A 19,780-nucleotide genomic window follows, 5' to 3' on the forward strand; every position below is an offset into this window, starting at 1 on the left:
GGGTGCATTATGAGAGGAGGAGCTTCAAAGGGTGCACTGAACCTCTGGAGCCACTGTGGAGAAAGCACATTCTCCCAGGCCTGGCCCACAACCAGCTTTGGGACAGGAAGGGGTACAAGGTACCTTGTAGCCTTGGTTTTATTTTCGGTGTTCTAGTTAATGGTTGAGGGGGAAGTGTTCAAGTTAGTAGTATCACCTCAACCCAGAGGACTGTTTCTAGTTCTTTGGACACAAAGTGTGAGTAAATACATTTAATATAACAATAGTATTATAATAACAGTAATTACATATATAAAGTTTGCAGTTCCCCACCCCACCGTCATATATTGGTTTGCATAGCTCCATTTCCTATGACACCCCTGGATGGAGTCACTAGGAATTATGGTTAACCTGGCAGAGATGAGTCTTCTCAGGGAGAGTCAGTGGTTGGGACAGAAGGGAAAACACTGGCTATCGGGGAGGCCTGACACTGGGGGGGGGGGGTGTGCCCTGGGAGTATGCAGTGGCTCAGGATGGGGAAGGACTGGGCCAGGGATAATTCCCCATCTCCAGGGTATGAAGGCAAGCAAGTATGGCTACTTTGGTTCCTGAAGGAAGGCACCCAGTTGGGGAGAGCTACAGAGAGTGGTAGCAGGGGAGCACGCTGGGCCTTTGACCTCTGTCCAGGACGCAGAGGGAAGGAAGTCAGCGCTCTTCCAGGCCTTCACTAGGTCCCACTGCCAGCCCAGCCCAAAGTGTGCTGAGAGGAGGGGCTGTAGCCAAGTTCTGGATTTTCTCTAGATGCCAGGAGAGAAAAGGGAGGTCGGTTGGAAGAGGGAAGAGGCTGACTCCTAAGCAGCTGTCAGGAGGAAGGACGGTACATGCAAGAGGAAAGGAGTCTTGGCTGTGGTAGCAAGGGGGGACGGACTCACCCAGGTCACAGAGGCGTGGTGGGGTCACTCAAGGCTCGGGCATGACTCTTAGGGGAGAGAAACTGTGGTGAATTAAAAGGAGAAGAAATGATCTCTTCCCTCTATCCCATTTCTCTCTCTTCCTCACCTAAGTCTGTCAGTTCACTTTTTCCTGCCTATAGTTTCTGAATTTGCTGATTTAATGCAAGTCCAAATCAGGCTGTTGGCATTCTTCCCTTTCCATCCACTCCTGCACTCTATGCTCTTTATTAAAGATTCCTTTTCACTTCTGACCTTAATGCCCCTCAGCCAGGGAGAGGCAGACTGGACAGCAAAGGCTCGCTGGCTCCCCCTGCCCGCCATGGGTTGAAAGATTACAAGAGCCCACCCCAAAAGTGGCGGAAGAGGTCACCGTTCCTCGATCTATTCAGGGACTTACCTGGCGGGATAGCCCTAAGATCCCTCCAGTGGCCAGAGTGGGAGTGCTGCTCCCAGGGTTGGGGGGTTGCAGGCTGGGGCTTTCTCTTGGTCCTGGGGACCCATCTCCGGAAGAATCAAGTGTTTCTGGGGCTGGAGGGGAAGCTAGGGTAAGAGCAGGGTATAAAACTCCTCTAGATTACCTTAAGCAATCAAGCTGCTCCATCAGGGAAGAAAAAGCTCTATAGCAACAGGAAGCTGTGAGTCACCATAGCAATCCATTTGCAAGAGAACCCCCCTACCAAGAGGCAGGAAATTGTCAGCAGCATCATTAGAGCAACCAGGGAAGAAGCGACAGGAAACTATAAGGATTGCCGCGGTAAACCGGGAGGGTACAACAGGAAGCTGAGGCAGTTTCCATAGAAACCCAAGGAGAGCTGGACAGAGGTACAGAGGAAGTGCTTCTTAGCAACAGGCTGCTGTAGTAATCTCCTAGCAACCAGATGGAAGGCTCTTTTAGCGATGGGGAAGCTGTAAATAGTTGTCATGACAACGGGGCTACTTGGCTAGAAAAAGGAATTGCTCAGCAGCAGGCAGCCTGAACATCACAATGATGACCCAGCTGTTGGGGGGAGCCACCCCTTGAGAGGTGCCTCACCCAGGGAAATTTGCTTGACGTCCAGATCCCAGGCCTCCTCCTCGACGCGAGCAGGCAGGGAGCAGGCTCCCGGTGAGAGGCCGGGAAGGGAGGGGCCGGCATGCTCAAAGGATGACACGGCCACGGAGGCCCGAGTGCGGGCGGCTGCAGAGAGTGGGGGTGGGGGTGGGGTGGGGTGCTGGTGTGGGAAAGCCCGCCTGGCTCCCTGAAAAGACCCTAAGTTTCATAGAGGGCTTCCCAGTCAGTTCCACAATTTCCGGGAAGACACCCACTCATTACCCTTCCTCATCTTCTACCGTGCCTCCCCACTGTGCCCTCACTGTCAAGGTCTTGACTTCTGGGGGCCACCCCCAGCACTGTGGCCCTCACCTCTTCCAGTGAGCAGGGCACTCAGCGTCCGCTCCCCAAGGGCCTTGATGTCCAGGAAAGGTTTATTCCCAATGCCCATGGACACCATCTGCTGCACTCGGAGCTCTAGGAAGAGACACCCTGTTACCAACCTCCTTTTGCCCCTTCTCTGCTCCACCCTAGCATTGTTATGGTTGACTCTTCCTTTTGCGCCTTCCCAACTCATTCCTCCCTCTCATTCCACTGGTGTCTTTGTCACCTTCCTGGTGACTGTACTGACATGGTGGAGATGGTGGTCCTCAACTTCCTCAAGCACCTGTCTCTCCTGTATGTTGCATCCTGCCCATTTAGCATTCCAGCTGCCCAATTTTCTTCGGATACTCATGTTCTTCCCTTTATCTTGGGTGTTAAGAGAAAACTCACATTTTCATATACCTTTACTGTCTACCAAGTGATATTAAATATATCACCTTATTTAATTTTCCCTATCATGCTGAGATGTAGGTACTACTTTCCATTTTTATCCCCAGATATGTGGAATGAGGTTCGGAGAATCAAAAACAAAAAACAGCCAAAACCCCAAAACCAAAACACAAAAAGGAGCCCAGGTCACACAGCAAGTGAAGTTGGAGCCCAGGTCCAGTGTGTACTTTCCCACTCTCTTGCCCAGCCATTTGCTCTTGCTTCTCTGAAATGTGCAAGATTCCTCTTTCCTTTTGGTATCCCTTAGACTACTTTGTATCTCAGCAGTCTCTCTCAGATCATATCTTGAATCTTCTGCTAAGTCATTCTTTCTCCAGCCTACACCTTGTTTACCCAAGTGGTTCCCACACTTTCCAGCTAACCTGCCATAACCTTGACCCCAAGCACGCCCTCCCCCAGCTCTGCCCCTTACCCTTGTTATGGGCCGCCTGTCTCCACAGCAGCTGGGCGATAGAACTTGTCCACTTGAGTTTGATCTCTGGTGAAGCTGCCTGCAGAGTGTATGCCTCCCGCGCCCGCCGCCGCCGAAACCACAGCTCAAAGCAGAGCCCACTGTCCCCGATGTTTTCTGTTAACCCCATGTCAGCAGTCTGAGAAAGCAGGAAAGAGTGGGTAAGGATGGAGTGAGTCCTGCTAGATGCAACTGCATGGAGAAGCATTACACGTAGCCTGGCATCTGGTAGATGTTCAGTAAATGTTTGCTCAACACCTACCATGGGCCAAGTGCTCTACATTTAGTCTCCATAGCAACCATAATTTATAGAAGGGGAATGCCCAGAGACATGAGGCAACTTGCTCAAGGGTTTATCATAACTTATTAGAGAAGGAAGGTTCAAACCTACGTGTATGTTATTCCAGACCTAGGCTTTTTTTCTTTCTCTGTACTCACTGTGTCCCCTGGAGAGCTGGAACTAGTGTACGGGGACACAGTCTGGAAATCTTTAGAATCATGCCACGTAGCCAAAGGTCGATATTGACGTTTATCTGGATACCAGGGCTGTTTCCCTAAACTAAGCCCTCCCTCCTTTTGGCTTCTTCAGTTCCATCATGTTAAGCTATATATGCAGTGTCCTTCCTCCTCATCCCCCAGGGACCATTCGTGACTCAAAAGGCATGTGTTCTTAATGGGAACGGTCCTCCTTCTGTCTGGCTTGTAATGCCTCATGAGTTTCCTGCATGAATGCTAAGGAGAACCCCAAGGAGTAGACTGAGGGTGGACTTTTCACCCCAACACCCTAACTGATGGTTTGTACAGGCCAAAGCCTGTTCTAGATGATGCAGATTCTGAACCTGGGTTGGGGTTAAACTTAAAGAATATCCTGAGTTCTCAAGAAGAGCATGACTTCCTGCCCCGTTCCCCGCCACCCCTTCTTCCTGTAGGCAGTGTACCTTAAAGGCCTGCTTGTAAACAAAGGTCTCTGATCCCCCCTCAGAGCCCTTGAGCTTGCTGAACAGGAGGAGATGCTCGAAGAGAAAGACATGGCGAAGGCACTTCTTTCGGCCACAGATGACGGTGAAGGGGTCCCGGTGCAGGAGCTGTCCCTGTTCCTTCAGATCTGTCTGGTGAAAGGAAAAGGAAAGGTTATTGGCCCTGGAGCCCTTTGTGTATATTTTATGGGCAGTAAAAATGGGATTTATAGGGCAAGAACCTGATGACTAATTCTCAGACGAGTCAGGAAATCGGGGAAGCTTTGGCCTAGAATCCACCCACTGGTCACTGCACAGCACACCTGGCCCAGCAGCACAGCCTGCCTCTGAAGACAGGGCACATGGCACAGTAGGATCTACAGCCTTCCATGGGGACGGCTTTGAATGTTGGGGACCAAAGCACAATTTTCCCCCCAGGAAGAGAATCAACAAAGAATTGATGGGGAAAGAAGTCTATCCCAGAGGAGGTAGGTTTTCAAACTGTTCTTGAACATCAGGGCTGGAAAGAGATTAGGTAGAGAAGAATAAGGTACGTGCTGAGTGTTGAGATGCAGGGAGAAGCGCAGAGTAGAGAAAGATAAGAATCAGGAAAGGAATAGGTAGGCCCAGGCAGATGTAGGATCATGGGGTGTTGGGCAAGATGGAGCTTCTTTATTTATAGGTGAGGAAACTGAAACCCAGTGATATTCAGTGACTTGACTACGGCCATCCAGCTGGTTAAAAACTACAGCGTGGGGCCCTGTGACCCTGAGCCTAGTTCTCGTGTCACCAGCCCACACGGCTTCTGAGGCCACAGGGCTAAGAGCCTGAGCTGGAGTGACGGGCCCTGGCCTCACCTCGCAGCCACGCACCGCCTCCACGGCCAGCAGGTCTCTGCCGCGGGTCTCTTGCTCCCGAAGCAGCTGCACTGCGGCCCCGAGGGCCTGGCGCTCGGAACTCAGTTCAGGTCCCGCTTCTCTTAGAAGCTCCTCCAGGAGCCGCCCATACCGAGCCAGCTGCTCCAGCGGCTGCTGCAGGGCCCTGGGCAGGTGAGCACCACTGTCCGTGGAGCCCTAGGTTGGGAAGGAGACAGACAGGGATTAGGGGAGGGTCTGGAGCTGGTGGAACAGCTCTGGGGGGAGGGAAGGGGGTACTCCAGGCTTTTGGAAATAGATGAAGCTCGGATACACCCAAAGGTGAGGTGAAAAACCTTTCTCCAGAGAGAAATGTGGAGGATTCAGTCATCCTCTATGTCTTTTTTTTTTTATCCTCACCCGAGGACATTTTTCCATTTTTTGTTCACATAGAGTGGGAGGGAGAGAGAGGAAGAAAGAGAGAGAGAAAGAAACACTGATGTGAAAGGGACACATCGAGTGGCTGCCACCTGCATGACCAACCAGGGCTGGGGACAAACTGCAACTGAGGTATGTGCCCTTGGCAGGAACCAAACCCGGGTCTCTCTGGACCGCAGGTCGACGCTCTAACTGCTGAGCCAAACCAGCCAGGGCCATCCTCTATGTCTTGATGGGGAATAGAGGAGGAATACGAATAATTCCTTACATTATCTGGGTTTTAGCTTAAAAAATTTTTTTTTATTGATTGTAGAGAGAGGAAGGGAGAGGGAGAGAGAGAGAGAAGCATCAATGAGATAGAAACATCCATTGCCTGCCTCCAGCATGCCCCCTACTGGGGAGGGAGCCTGCAACCCAGGCATGTGCCCTGACTAGGAATCAAGACCTGATGCATGGGAGGATGCTCAACCAACTGAGCCACACCTGCTGGGCTGGCTTTTAACTTTTGAAGTCACTTTCACATCTTTTGTTGTGAGGTCTTTTGATCCTCAGAGTACTCTGTGAATTAGATATAGTGAATATTGCCCCCATTTACCAGTGTAGAAACAGGCTCAGAGGAACTAAGAGTCTTGCCCAGTAGTCCCTCAGGTGGACTAAATAAGAACCCAGGTTTCGAGCTCAGGTGGGCTTCGGGTCTTCCTAGCCCCTCCCCTTCTCCTGAGGGTTGGAGAAGGTTACCTTGGTCAGGGGGCCGAGTGCAGCCAGAGCATTCTCCAGTTTGTGTCGGTGCTTCACGTACTGAGCGTAAAGGCTGAACTGGTCCCCCTGTGACAGTAGAGAAGAAGTGAATCTTCTCTGCACACGGCCCCCTCCTCTCCTCCACGTCCGCACAGTGGTCCAAGGAGGGGCAGGGTCATCAGTCTGCTAAGGGAACAATGGGCCCCCGCGGGGAGCGAGGCCGTGCAGCACTGGCGGACTGGGACACACAGGCTGAGTACGTCCAGAGGAGCCCAGGGAATAGCACTAGGCCCGAATCTTGGGCCACACATTTTGGTGAGGGTGGGGTTGGGGCACAGATACTGAGGAGGAGGATCAGTGGGTGGGGCTGAAACGCGACCAGGAGGAAGTCTGGAGGGTCACTCACGTGGCGAAGGAAGCAGGCCCCAATTCGCAGGGGGTGGGCGGCACAGCCCTGAAGCTCCCGCAGGAAGTGTGTCCGATGGAAGCTGCGGAGCCTCTCCCGGACACTCAGGGCAGCGGCCCAGGTGCCCCGCAGTTCAGGGGACAGCTCAGACCCAGGAGGCGGCACTGGCTCGCTCAAAGCGGCCACATACTCCTGCTCACAGGCAATCAGCTCGGACACCAGGCGTTGCTGGGCACTGTGGGTACAACAGGCAGAGGAGACTGGGCATGGGAGGGAATCAACACCTCCGACAATGTCATATTCTTTTCCTGCTGGGGAGCTGGACCTGCTTCTTGGACACTGACTGGGCTGGGCCCTCACCTGATGCTTCGCTTGCGCTCCATCCGGGGAGTGCCTACTCCCCAGGGCCCTTCTGGACCCCCGGACCGGCCCAGCAGCACGTGTTCCCGAGGTGAGCACGTCCTATCAACCACCTCGGTGCTGGTGACCTCCAGGCCTCGGATTAGCACAGTCCTTGGTGGTCTGCCTTCTGCTTCTGGAGCCAATTCAGGGTCCTCGTCCTCACAGTCCTCCCCACAGGGAGCCAGGGAGCAGTGGGACGGGGCTGCCTGTGGCCCAGGGCTGCTGGGGAGCAGCAGGGAGCTGAGGCTGGGGGAGGGGCTGTGGGGGCCCCGCTGGGCCCCAGCACTGCTGGCACTGTCTGCCCGCCGTCTCCGGTGGCCTCGTGGACTGGCTTCTTCTCCCAGCTGTTGCTGAATCCTCCTCTCCAGCTCTTGGCAGCGGGCCCGGCAGCGGCCCCATTCTCGAAGGACTGCTGGGCTCCCCAGATCCAGGGCCAGGGCCCGCATCTCCTGGAAGGTGCCGGCGCTGGGCTCCGGGGCTCTCCGCAGGGCCAGGGCTGCCAGCACCGCCTCCCGGCCTGGCCCCGCTCCTGCCAACCTGGCAGAGCCTTCGTCCACCCACTCGTGTGCCTACAAGACCAAAGGGGTTGGGGATGGGGAGAGGAAGGAGTGAGGTCACGTGCTGCTCCCACATGCTGCCCGATGACAGCTCTTGACCATGCCACTCTACACTGGTATGGAAACAGCAGCCTAGATGAAAGAATAGCCAATATTCATATAGAATTTATCAGTGGCAGGCTCTGCACTAAGTGCTTTTCATGTATGGCTTATCTAATCCCCACAGCAGCCCTGCGAGATAGGTGCCTATGGAGACACACTCAGGTTTGATATCTTGCCCAGGCCATTTAGCAAGTAGGTGGCAGAGCCAATGGTTCAAGCCAGGGCGATAGTCATCTGAGTCCCTGCTGCTAACAATGACCCGATCAGCCTCTCCGGGCAGAAGAAAGACAGTGGTGGGCACAGAAGAAAGACGCTTCGCACACACCTGCTGGAAGAAGCGCTGTAGCCGCAGGGCCCGGTGGAGGCCACTCTCGACCTGCTCCAGCCGCTGTTCAAAAATATCCAGAACCTTCTGGGAGGCCGTGTCCTCTCCCAGGGCCAGGGCCTCCCTCGCCTGGGCCAGGCGCTCCTAGAGAAGGAGGCTGTGCTCAGACCTGGTCCTCCTCCCCACTCAGTCGCCCCCTTCCTCGCTGAACGTCTCCTCGCACCTGCCCCTCTCCCCCTTCTCACCTGAACCTCAGCACTGAAAGCCCGGAATTGGAACTCTGTCTCCTGCAGGGCGGACAGGCAGTCCCCGGGTGCAGCGAAGCTGGCCAGCTGCTCCTCCCCTGGGCCTGAGAGCCACTGCAGCACCTGGAGCAGACGGGGTGGGAGAGCAGGACTGTGTGGGAGGAAGAGGCCTTGCAGAGGGAAGGGAAAGGGGAGCCGAGACCCAGCTCCACCTCCACCACCCCAGTCAGCAGAACCCTGGGCGACCGGGTTTGTCCCGGCGGTAAAGTGGGGATGCTAACAGTGCATGGTAGTGGTTTCCACAAGGCCAAGTGAGAAAGAAAGAGGCCTTTGTAAAGCACCAGATGAAGGGGAAGCTGGGCTGTCAGGAAGCAGAGGCAAGTGGGTTAGGGTTCCGGGGCTGTACCTTGAGATGAAATGGATAAAACTGGTGTGAGCCTGAGGCAGGATGAGGGGACGAGGATTGAAACAAGGGCCAGGAGAAGTTTCACGTTTACTGAGCCCGGTGATGGGTGTTCGGGGTACCCAGGGACCAGGCTTGGAGAGAGGGCTCAGGAGGTAGTTGTGCGTGTGTGTGTATGCGCTGTGTGTGCAGCTCTAGTTGCCAATTGTGGGCTCTAGGGACACACTGGTTCTGGGATATTTGACCAAAAAGGGGTGGTAATTTTGTCCTCTGAAGAAGGGCTGGAAACTGGGTGAGACTTCCTGAGGATGTCAGAATGTTCCTGATTCCCAGGGCCAACAACAAACACTTCCACAGTCCTTGGCTGAATTCATTTGGTCGCCCTAACACCGCTCTGAATGTAATTATCACCCCCATTCTACAGATGAGGACTTGGGAACTCAGAGAAGCTTTAAGACTTGTCCACCATCTCACTCCTAGCAGAGCTAGAACTCAAGCAGAGCACGACAGAATTCAAATCCTGTGCGCTAAAGGTTTTAAACAGTGGGAGGAAACAGGTAATAAGCAAGCAAGCAAACAAACAGCAAGATGTACAACCCCTTGGATACTGGGATGGAGGGAGCCAACATGCAGAAATCCCAGGACATAGAGGGTCCTGCCACTGCCCCGCACACACTCCCTTTTGTCATTGGCCCTGAACGGACCCTTCCCCTGATGCCCACACGCAGGCCCATGATGTGAATTCACTCACCATGCTTGGGGCCCGGGAGGAGCAATCAGACTTCAAAGCCCCCTCTACCCACATGACAGGGTGGAGAGCAAATCGTAAGGGGCTCTTAACCGTAGGAGCGAAGAATCAAGGTTCGAGAAGCCAGCCTCTCTCTGTCTTCCCCACAAAGAGGCCTTGGTTCCCAAGGCATTTAGGGCTGGCTTCCACTGCCCTCTCCCTCCAAGGGGCCTTTCCCAGGTTTGTTGGCTGACATTGTTTAAAGACTTGAGGGAGCACAGGTGGCAGAATAGATAAAGAGCTTGTACCAGTGACATTTATTATTTTTAAGCTAAGGAGGTGGGCACTCCAGGATCAATCAGCTGTTCTCAGAACCCCCTCGGACACTGAGCATCTCTCTCAATCTTTAAGGATCCTTGATCGAACATCAACAGTGGGGAGGGGGAGATCTGGCTTCTCTGCTTCGCTGGTCCTGTGATGCTATCTCCCTCTTGTTGAATCTCACACTAACCATGACCAACCTCCAGGAGAGGTGAAGAGAGAGGGAGGGCCAGTCAACCAAGCCAGGTTAGGAGAACACCATCAACTCTATCAGTGGAAGGGGGGTGCTGGAGGCCAGGCCCCAGGCTGAGTAAGAGAGGCCCGGGGGTCCTGGTTCACCTGCTGGAGTCGGTGCAGGCGTTGCCGCTGCTCCTGCTGCTGCACGTGCAGGTTGGACAGGCACACGAGCTGGTGAATGGCTTCGTCCACCTCCTGATACAGTGTAGCTGGGCCCGGGCCCTCCAGGCTGGGGAAGGAGCGGGTGGAATGAACCACTGCCCTTGCTTGGTGAGCCCTCCAGCCCCATTCCATCCTTGTGTCCCAACAAGAGAGGTGGCACAACACTGGGGCACTGTATGGGCCTGGATTTGAGTACTGACTCTCATTGACTGACGAACCTTGGCCAAGACATTGAACATTTCTGACCCTCCAAATCCCCATTTGTAATCGTAACTGGCATGCAGGGACCTTGTGAGGGTTATGAGATAATGTGTGGAAAAACATGCTATCTTGTCCAGATACATGCTCAGTAAGAATGATCTGGCAGCTAAGGTTTATTAGCCACGCTCTGTGTGTCTCCACCCACCACGCCCACCTGCCAGCACACCCGTCCCTCGTACTTGCTGCTGTGGGTGGAGCGCAGCCTCATCAGGATGGCTCCCCCGTCCCTCTGCAGCTCCGTCAGCTGGGGATCTGCCAGCACCTTCTGCAGGGGCTCAGGCATTCCTACCACCTCCTGGGAGCAGGGAGCAGTAGACAGTTGGGGTTCCACCAGAGAGTCCCCGCCCCGTGCCCGTTGTCCCATCTCATTTCATACCTCTCCCTCTGGCTCCGCCACTCCCTCCAGCTCCGCAATGGCTTGCCGTACAGAGCCCAGCACACCTCGGCACAGGCGGCACAGCCTTGCCACTTCCTGAAACACATGCAGAGGCATAGAGTCCAGGGACAGAGTTCAGGACAAGGAGCCTCAGCTCTAGGGTGGACATGGGGCAGCCCCAGACACTGTTATGGAGGTATTGCTGGCTTCAGTTCCTGACTTGGTTGCTTACTAATTGTATGACCTTGGGCAGGTCCAGGAACCTCCCTGAACCTCAGTTTCCTTAACTGTAAAGTCCAGATAAGACATATGGGATTTTGTGAGGTTTAAAGAGGTGCTGCTACATAAGCACCCAGCACGGGGCGGGCACATTTGCAACTTAGTAAACACGAGTCTCCTGTCCTCTGTCTGCACTGGGCCCTCACCCTATGAAACCCTCCTCTCAGCCTATTTAGATCCCATGTACACAACTTAGAGACCATGTTACAGGCTTCCTTTAAGACTCCGCTCAGATCAGGTTTACATCTCTTTTCTTGAATCTCACACCACTTAGATTCATAGAATCAGAGATTATACCACAGTCGATGTCCTTTGTGGGTGAGAATCCCGAGGCTGGGATGTTGGTGCAGGGAGCAGGTACAGAAAAGCACCGTCTCTCAGGAAGTGGGATTCAGTAACTTGTCCAAGGTCACATGGAAGCAAAACCAGACTTCCTGCCTCTCAGCTTTCCAGTACCCCAGCGATGTTATTTTGCACTGTTCTTTAGTTTCTGACTTATCTCCCACCAAAAATTATATGCAGCTTAATGTCACAAAGAAGTTATTTAAGCCCTGGCCAGTGTGACTGTGTTGGTTGGAGCATTGTCCAGTGCACTGGAAGGTCACAGGCTTGATCCTAGTCAGGGCACATACCTGGGTCACAGGTTTGACCTCCAAGAGGCAACCGATCGATGTTATCTCTCTCACATCAATGTTTCTCTCTCTCCTTTCCTCCCTCTCTAAAATAAAAAAATAAATAAAAAGAATTTATTTAACATACTCATCCCATCTCCTGAGTAGCCCATGCATGATACATGCACAATGTTTTGCTTATGGTTTGTGAGCCATAAGTATACTTGTTGAATTGAATGGAAGGGAAACCACTTTTGCCCCACTCCTTGGTCATGTCTCAGATCTGTCTTGTCTCTAAATGTTCTCAGCTGGGTCGTTCCTGGCTCCTAGTGTCCTGGGTGGAGGAAGTGTAGCTCACCTGGTGTATCTCTACCCAGTGGCTGGGAGAGGGCTCCCTGTGACTTCCTAAGTCCCACCGCAGCTCCTCTGGCTTGGCCACTCTTTTCAGATCATTCTCTGACAGCAACTCAGCACCCTGAGGACAAAGGAAGGCAGGGGGTTTCTTGCCTGGGCACCACCCTGGGGTTCCAGCTAGTCTCTTCTCTCTCTGCTTTTGAGGGGCACTAGTTAAGAGTGAGGGGCTCAAACCTGAAATCCATGGAGCTCAGTCGGAGGGTCATTATTACTGAGAAGCAGCAGCCGCTGAACGAGGCGGGGGTCTCCCGAGTCCTGAAGGAAGAATAACCTTAAATTGTGGGCAACTGGGTGGTCTGGGGAAGAGTTTGGATCAGAAGTCCTGGTCTCAAGGGGTTGGTTACCTGAAGTTGATTCAGGACAGGAATGAGTGCTGGAGGCAGGGGAGGTGCCTTTCGAAGGTCCAGGAGGACGGACAGCCCCAGTGTCTGTAGATCAGGCCTGTGGGGGCAGGAAGAGCCAGGAAGGCAGTGTGTGTGTGTGTGTGTGTGTGTGTGTGTGTGTGTGTGTTTATGTTGGGTGGATACTGGCACAAGGTCTGCCTTTAGTGTTACTAGTTCTCAGAAGTTAGTTCCTGGTATGTTTGGGGGCAATAGCCAAAGTCTGGAATGTGTGTCCAAGAAGCAGTGTGACCCAGCAATCAGGAATCTATAGTCACATAGCTATTGGGTCACAAGATCAGGGTCCAGAAAATTAAAAATTCTATGCTCTGGAGGGTACAAATTCATGCCAGTATGTAACATGGTCCCTAATAGGTTCTTGGTGCTCAATAAATAGTTGTTGAATAAGTGAGTTGATGTCCTGATAATCTAGGTAGTGTCTTAGAATATTGAAAGTCAGCGGTGTTGATTCTAAAGATCGATGTAGGTATCCTGGAAGTTAGAGGTCACTAAAGTCAGAAGTCAATGACTTGAAAATGTGAAGGTTGAAGAGGCAAGTGTCCGAGATGTCAGGAGGTCAGTGTCTTGAGGAGAGGAGGTCAAAGTCCTCATGACCCAGGAGGTCAGTGTCCAGGGTGCCAGCATGGACTTCCGTTACCTGAGCAGTGAGTGCAGGTAATGAAGAGCAGTGCTCAGCATGTCTCGGGAGGGTGGGGGCTCTTCAGGAGTGCACGGCGGAGTGATGGTCAGCAGAGCTCGCCCACTCTGGTCCACCCCTCCTGAGGACACAAAGTGGCCAGGCTGTCCTGGCTGGGGGCAGGCCTTGGCTACCTCCCATCCACCCCGCCTCCCTCTGCAGCCCACCCCAACTGCTTCTCTTTCTTTGTCCCCCTTCTCTTCAACCACTGATGCTCACTCACCAGTCAGGACGAGGAATCCAGATGCCATCAAGTCCCAAGCTATGTCAGCGTCATCAGAGATGGAGACTGGAGGTGCCTCTTCTTGGATCCTGTCCCCTTTCGCTTCCTGCACCGTCTCCAGAGGTGGTGTTGAGGGGTCAGAGGGCAGCCCTTCGGGACCTGTGGGTCCTGCACAGACACAGACAGAGCTATGGGCCTGAAGTGAGACGGAGTATGGCTGTTCTGCTCCCAGCGTCGCCTCCGCTTCTCCTCCAGCCTCCCTTCTGAGGCCTAACCTGCACTGGCCCTTGCCCCATGGGTCTCAGGATCATCTCACCTGCCATGCACACCAGGCTCGGGCCCTTCTGCTCTCTCTCTCTGGCCCTCTCTTCTGTAGGCCCACAGGCTTCTGGGGGCTGTGGCTCTTTTTCGTCTGCGGGTATGAGCTCCTCTTTCAGCTCAGACTCCGGCTTCTCCGAACCTTCAAGCTCCTCCTTAACCAGGCTGCCTCCTGGAAGCTCCTGCTCATTTGATGAGGGCAGACTGACAAAGGCTTCTTGTTGGTTGGTCTCTTCCTTGTCCCCAGGGTTCAGTGGGACAGGGACACTGTCCCCTCCTCGGCTAAGGGCACCTCTGCCTGCAGCTCGCTTTTTTCTCCTGTTTCCTTTGCCTGTTCTCCGAGGGGTGCCAGATGGTCCTTCAGCTCCCTGGCCTCCTCCTCCCCCAACCTCCCCTGGCCTCAGGGGGCAGGATTCAGAGGCTTCCCCCAGCGTCTCTGCTGGGGGCTCAGACACCTCCAGGGCTGCTGCTTCTGGGAGAGCCTCGGCTCCCGGGGGAGACCGGGGGGATGCTCCACTGCTGCTCCCCTCACCGGGTGGGCGTGCCCCATCCTGGTCGCGAGGCCCCAGGCCCTTCTGATGCATCCACGCTCGGTGTCTCCGGTGCCGGCCCTTCCCTCCAGCACCCTTTCGGGTGGGCACTGTCCGGGTCCTGGAGAGGCCTGAGGAGCCCTCAGCATCCATGGGGTTCCCCCTTATGGGCAGTGTCACCTCCAGTAGCTCCACATACTCGCCCTCAGGTCCTTCCGCAGGGGCATTGTGCCCATCCCCAGGACTCCTGGTGCCCAGAGCCTCCTCAGGGAGTGGAGGGCTGGGGAGCCCTGGGGGTTCGGAGGGCAGTTCCGGGGGCAGCGTGCTTGGCCGATGTCCTACCATGAGGTTTCCTTTGTGCACAAATCGGGGGCAGATGAGCTCAGCCCAAGGCAGCCGCTGAATCCCAGAGGGTGCAGAGAGTAGGCAGGTACTGAGGCGACCTGTTGGCCGGTCCTTATTGATGCCTTGTAGCCACTCAGGTGTGAACAGGTAGGCACTAGCCTCATTGGGCACAGGCAGCTCCTGCACACGCCCACCCCCTGGGGCCAGGCACTTAAGTACCAGGCGGGGTGCTTGGGCTGCTGAGGGCACCACTTGCAGGTAGAAGTCACCTGGGCACAGCAGCTGCCAGGGCAGGGCTGCTAGCTGTACCACCACCTGCTCATGCAAGCAGAGAGGCCAGCCCTCGTGGAAGAAGAGGAAACCGCTATACTGGGCCTGGAGAGAGAGATGGGAGCTGTGCTCAGGCCTCTGCTGATGAAACCAACAGGAGGGGACAGTTAGAATGGGACCATCCTAGGCAGGAGTGACCTTATGCCTGGTGGGTTATAACCCCAGGGGAGCAGGAGGTGTTTATGTGGCAGAGGAAGGGCTTCGGACTGGTCAGTTTTCCGGTGGTAGGAACTGAGTCATTACAAAGACATGGTCAGCAGATGCCATTGTCTCGGAGGAGTCAGAGACTCTGAAGAGGTCTTTATAGCTACAGAAGTGAAGGATCTTGGCTGAGCCACATCTGGGGAGTTAGTATCTTGAAAATTGATATGAAGGAAAAAAATGTCTGGGATTGGGTCTGGAGGGTCAGGGTGTTTGGGAGTTGCTGTTTCTTAGAGGTTAATATTTAAGGGGGATGAGTGTCTGTGTGTTAATATCTGAGGGCAGTGCCTCTGGGGAGATCAGTCTCAGGGAGGCTGCCTGTCTCTGGGTGGGGAGAAATTAGTCAGACTGCCTAGTCTCTGGAGTAAGGCAGAGGATCTTAAGGGAGATAGAACAGGGATGCTTGACCACTCACACAGGCTTCCTGCTGAACCTTGGCAAGCAGATGCTTAGCGGGCACCAGGAAGTCCAGTGTGTACCTCAGCGCATCCTCCCGGTAAGTCCTTTCCACCACCTGGAACACCTGGCCCAATAGTGTGGGTGCCGTTGCCTCGAAGGGCGGGTACAGGGCTGCGAGTGTGCTCTGCACACAGTCTTCCACTGGCTCTGGCTCCTGGGAGAGACAAGACCAGGCTGCAGATCACCCAAGCATGGCTCCTTGGGAGCCGTGTTGGTATGGGGGTGGCTGTGTCACCCGGGGCCCCATTGTGTGCACAGAGAGGGCACTCAGAAAATGCTGGCTGAATGAGCCCAGGATGCGAGTGGAGTTGGGCCAGTCAGGGTGCATAGGCCTTGTAGTGTACTCCATGAGGGAGCTCTGAGACCTTGGGTTTGGAGATCCAGAGATAATTTGTTGTGAATGTCCCTGATCAGGGCCGTCCTGTCCCTGATTCTTGTGAATCAGGGTGACAGCACAGGCCCTCCCTGGGAGAGAAGAGATGCTCCTGGGCCATCAGGGGACTGACTTATGACTAAGAGCTACAGAGGGTGGGGGGCTTTCACACAGCCATCCTGCAAGCCCTCCTCACAGGGCCTACCACCCAGAGACCCCCATTAAAAAAAATTAAAGAGTTTAAATTTGACTGACCATACAACATGTTAGACCACCCATTTAACCTCTATAACTCAGTTTATTTTCCTGTAAGATGGGTATTATGTTTACTGTTTTTCACAGTTAAGGTATATAACATTTAATTGTTCTAGATACATTTTAAAACTTTTAAAAGTGCAAACATATTAATTGTGAATGAAAAGGAGGCTACCTAGCAGACCTGACGAACTCAGTGTGACCAAAAGTAACCACACATGATGATAAATTCCCAACTGGGTAGGTCATGGTGGGTAGTCAAGCACCAGGTCTATAGCTTTCTCAATAAAAGGTTAATCTTTACCTTAATAGAGACCTGTCCATTGTTCTTGTGCGTCTGGGATAACATATCTTTGAAATGCCAGAGTAATCGTCATTTCCAGATGCCTTGGAGGCATAACCACCCTCAGGAGAGAGCAGGTGCACCAAAACTCATTGTTATCCAGTTGCCTGCACATCATCTCAATTTACCTAATGTTAAACGTTAACTACCCTGAACTCATCAATGTAAAAGAAGTATGTATTGCTCCATTTTACTTTTTATTCAATCCCAGGGATTGCCCCTCCCCTCTTCGCTTTCTCCTACCTCCTTAATTTATCACCAATGAATTTCACGTAAACTTTCTTACATTTTCTCCTTTGATTCTAAATGTAAAAAAGGGAATGCCAAACTGCCATTCTCAGGAACATTTTCTCAATCGATTGAGATCTTGCTTCCATGCATGTCCTCAGTTTGGCTCAAATAAACTGTGTTTTTTTTTTTTTTTAAATTACTTTTTACTTAAAAACACTCGCCCTGGCCAGTTTGGTTGAGCGTTGGCCTGCTGACCAGAGAGTCCTGGGTTCGGTTCCCGCTAGGGGCAGGTACCACCAAAAACAAAAACAAAAACAAAAAAAACCCCACTTTAACTGAATTTATTGGGGTGGCATTGGTAAATAAAATTACATACATTTCAGTTATACAATTCTACATCATCTGTATATCGTGTGTGTGTTCCACCCCAAGTCAAGTCTCATTCCATCACCATTTATCTCCCCTTCACCCTCTTCTACTCCACTCTCCCTTCCCTCTGGCAATCATCATCACACTGTTATCCATAAGTCTTTTTTTTTTCTTTCTTGGATTAATCCCTTTACCCTTCACACTCAGCCCCCAGCCTCCTCCCCTCTGACAGCTGTCAGTCTGTTCTCTGTATCCATGGGTCTGTAGAGACCCCCATCTTAGGAGGCAGTGCCACCACCCATGCTAGAGATAGTCATTTGATGGGAGTGACTAGAGGGCTGTGTATCTTGAATCTTTCTAGCACCCCCTCTCCCCTTTCCCAGAGTGTCTATGAAGCAATCACCCATTCCAGAGCATGTGGGATTGGGTTACAAAGAACTGGGTGGGGACAGTTGAAACAAGAAAGTCACAAAAGGAACGTGTGGGGAAGGGAGGAGCAGGCCCCGATGGTACATATTGGAGCTGAAATCTTTTCTGATTCCATCAGAACCTCTCTAATCTCCACTTAGACCCCCTGTGTTAAAACACTCAGCCCTACTTCCTCCAAACTCACCTCCTAAGTGAATCAATGGGTTATCTTTCTCCATCCCACACTCTAAATAACTATCCCTCAGGCTGTTCCTTTGCAAAGTCATTTCTCCTTCAAGATGGCTTTGAAGTTCCTTTTTACCAGATTTATTTGCTGTAAATGGACAAGGGGATGCTCACTGCAGAGTTTTAGTAGTTTTTTTTTTTTTTTTTACCTACTCGCCCCCGAGCTCCGCCTTTGCCCTGAAGACAAAACTGCACAACATTTTACTTTTGAGTCCCTCCAGCCAGAGTTGCCTGCGCGTCCCGACCATGAGTAGGGCAGCCACCCCAGTGAGGGCCATTCAGTGCGTCACACAGAGACCCGGCCCCAAGATATGTGGGCGAGCAGACAGACCCCCCAGTGTTCCGGGGACACAGTCAGCGCAGTGAGCGTGGGTGGGGGGAGGGCAGGCAGAGTGGACCGCCCGCTCTGAGGCCAGGAGTGGGGAGCGGGGAGCTAGAGCTGGAGCAGCGAGGCAGCTGCAACCCATTAGGGGCGGTGAGCTCATGGCTGAGCGAGAGTCTCAGCCACAGGAAACGACACCGGCAGGAGGGGAGGAGGGGTCTGGGGTGGGAGGCGGCGGGCCGGGGCCCAGAGACCAGGCCTCCAGCCGGCCGGTACCAAAGAAGAGACCAGAGAGACTGAGTCAGCTCTCCCTGGCCCAGTTCCTCTTTTTTCTCTCTCCAGCCTCCCTGCCAGGGGGTGCCCTTCCTTTAGCAGAGGGGCAGCCCCGGTAGTGCTCCTCCCCCTTCTCCACTCCCCGCAGGGAGCGCCCCCTGGCAGGGCCTCTCCCCCTCCTCCACTCTCTGCAGTGAGCACCCCTTGGGCCGAGTCTCCCCTACCCCACCCCCGCAGTGGACGCTCCCTGGCAGTGCCCACGCCTGCAGTGATTCTTCAGAGAATACTTCAGGAGTGAAAGTTCGCAGGACAGTGTCCACTCCTGTTGGTAAGGGCTTCCCATTAACGGTGCCCTCCTGATCACTGTGCCTTGAGTGGCTGCTGCCAGGTTCCCCTCCCCTCTACAGGGAGCTCCCACTAGTGCTCCTTCCCCGTTGCAACGGGAATGCCCTGATCCTGCTTCTGTTCCCTGCAGCGTGAGCTCGGGGGCACCCCCCGCCCCAATCTCGTCTGCTCTAGCAGCGTCACGCCCCCTGGCACTGTGAGGGCCCCCTCCCCATCCTGTCCACTATCCTGAGGCAACCTTATTCTCCGCGGGAATTTCCCTCTTTGGCTCTGTCCCTGGCCCTAGCCCAGCCTCAGCTGTGGCCGGTCCCCCAGGGCCGGATGGGTGGGTCCGGCTCACCGGGCTGGGGACTGGGATGGAAAATAGTTCCAGGCAGGTCAGTTCTCAGACCTGAGGCCGGGCCCCTTCCAGGGCCGCTGCAGCACCCAACCCGTGGGAGGGACCAGGAGGGGGAGGGAAGATCCTGCAAAGGAAGGCACAGGTCAGGACGGAGGAGGGCGAGGAGGGTGAGGGGAGGTGGACGGAGCAGGGGAGAGACTAAAGAGAGAATGGGGGAAGGGGCGGGTAAGAGGAGGAAGAAAGGGTGAGGGCAATGCACGGTGGGGACCAAGCCAGACAGTGGGGCAGACAGACAGATCAAAGAAAAGAAAGGGGGATGGGAAGGAGGAGGGTCCCAGGAGTGCTCAACAGTCCAAAGCAGGCGTCAGAGGCACCAAGCTGGGGACTGGTGGCCAAAGTGGGCTGCGCGAAGGCGGAGGGGACCCGAGGGTTGCGACGCGGGACTCACCATGGCTCCGCGCGGTTTCGTCCGAAGCTCGGGCCGGCGGGCGGGGCCGGGCGCGCCGCCGCCTCCCTCCCGCCGCTCGCGTCTCACCCGATCTGGCTAGGGGACAGCTCCGGCCGCGGTGGCGGCTCGGCTCGCTCCGGCTCCCAGGCCGCGGGGCCCCGCCAGGGAGGGCCGAGACGGCCGCCCCTCCCCGCCCCGCCTTTCAGTGCCCGCCTCCGGCTCGGCGCTGGACCCCCTGCCGGGACACCCCCTGCACGGACTCCCTCTCCCGCGCCGAGCCTCT

The 19,780-nt window shown here is 54.3% G+C and overlaps 1 protein-coding gene across 1 annotated transcript; it reads right to left on the reverse strand.

Annotated features, from left to right (window-relative positions):
• Nucleotides 1–236: 236 nt before the first annotated feature.
• Nucleotides 237–19,551, reverse strand: ARHGEF40 (Rho guanine nucleotide exchange factor 40). The gene is made up of 24 exons (XM_036272535.1): nt 19,498–19,551; nt 15,501–15,698; nt 13,678–14,929; nt 13,362–13,529; nt 13,100–13,220; nt 12,406–12,502; nt 12,236–12,316; nt 12,006–12,122; nt 10,758–10,853; nt 10,561–10,676; nt 10,061–10,187; nt 8,271–8,393; nt 8,026–8,169; nt 7,000–7,610; nt 6,640–6,874; nt 6,234–6,320; nt 5,061–5,276; nt 4,186–4,356; nt 3,209–3,386; nt 2,335–2,439; nt 1,966–2,109; nt 1,330–1,460; nt 912–958; nt 237–776 (listed from the first exon to the last, which is right to left on the reverse strand). Exons 1-23 carry the CDS (start codon nt 19,498–19,500, stop codon nt 917–919), a joined length of 4,563 nt encoding a protein of 1,520 aa, XP_036128428.1. The 5' UTR covers nt 19,501–19,551; the 3' UTR covers nt 237–776; nt 912–916.
• Nucleotides 19,552–19,780: the final 229 nt, after the last annotated feature.

Source organism: Molossus molossus, unplaced genomic scaffold (assembly GCF_014108415.1).
Source record: "Molossus molossus isolate mMolMol1 unplaced genomic scaffold, mMolMol1.p scaffold_m16_p_1, whole genome shotgun sequence".
NCBI classification, from domain to species: Eukaryota; Metazoa; Chordata; class Mammalia; order Chiroptera; family Molossidae; genus Molossus; species Molossus molossus.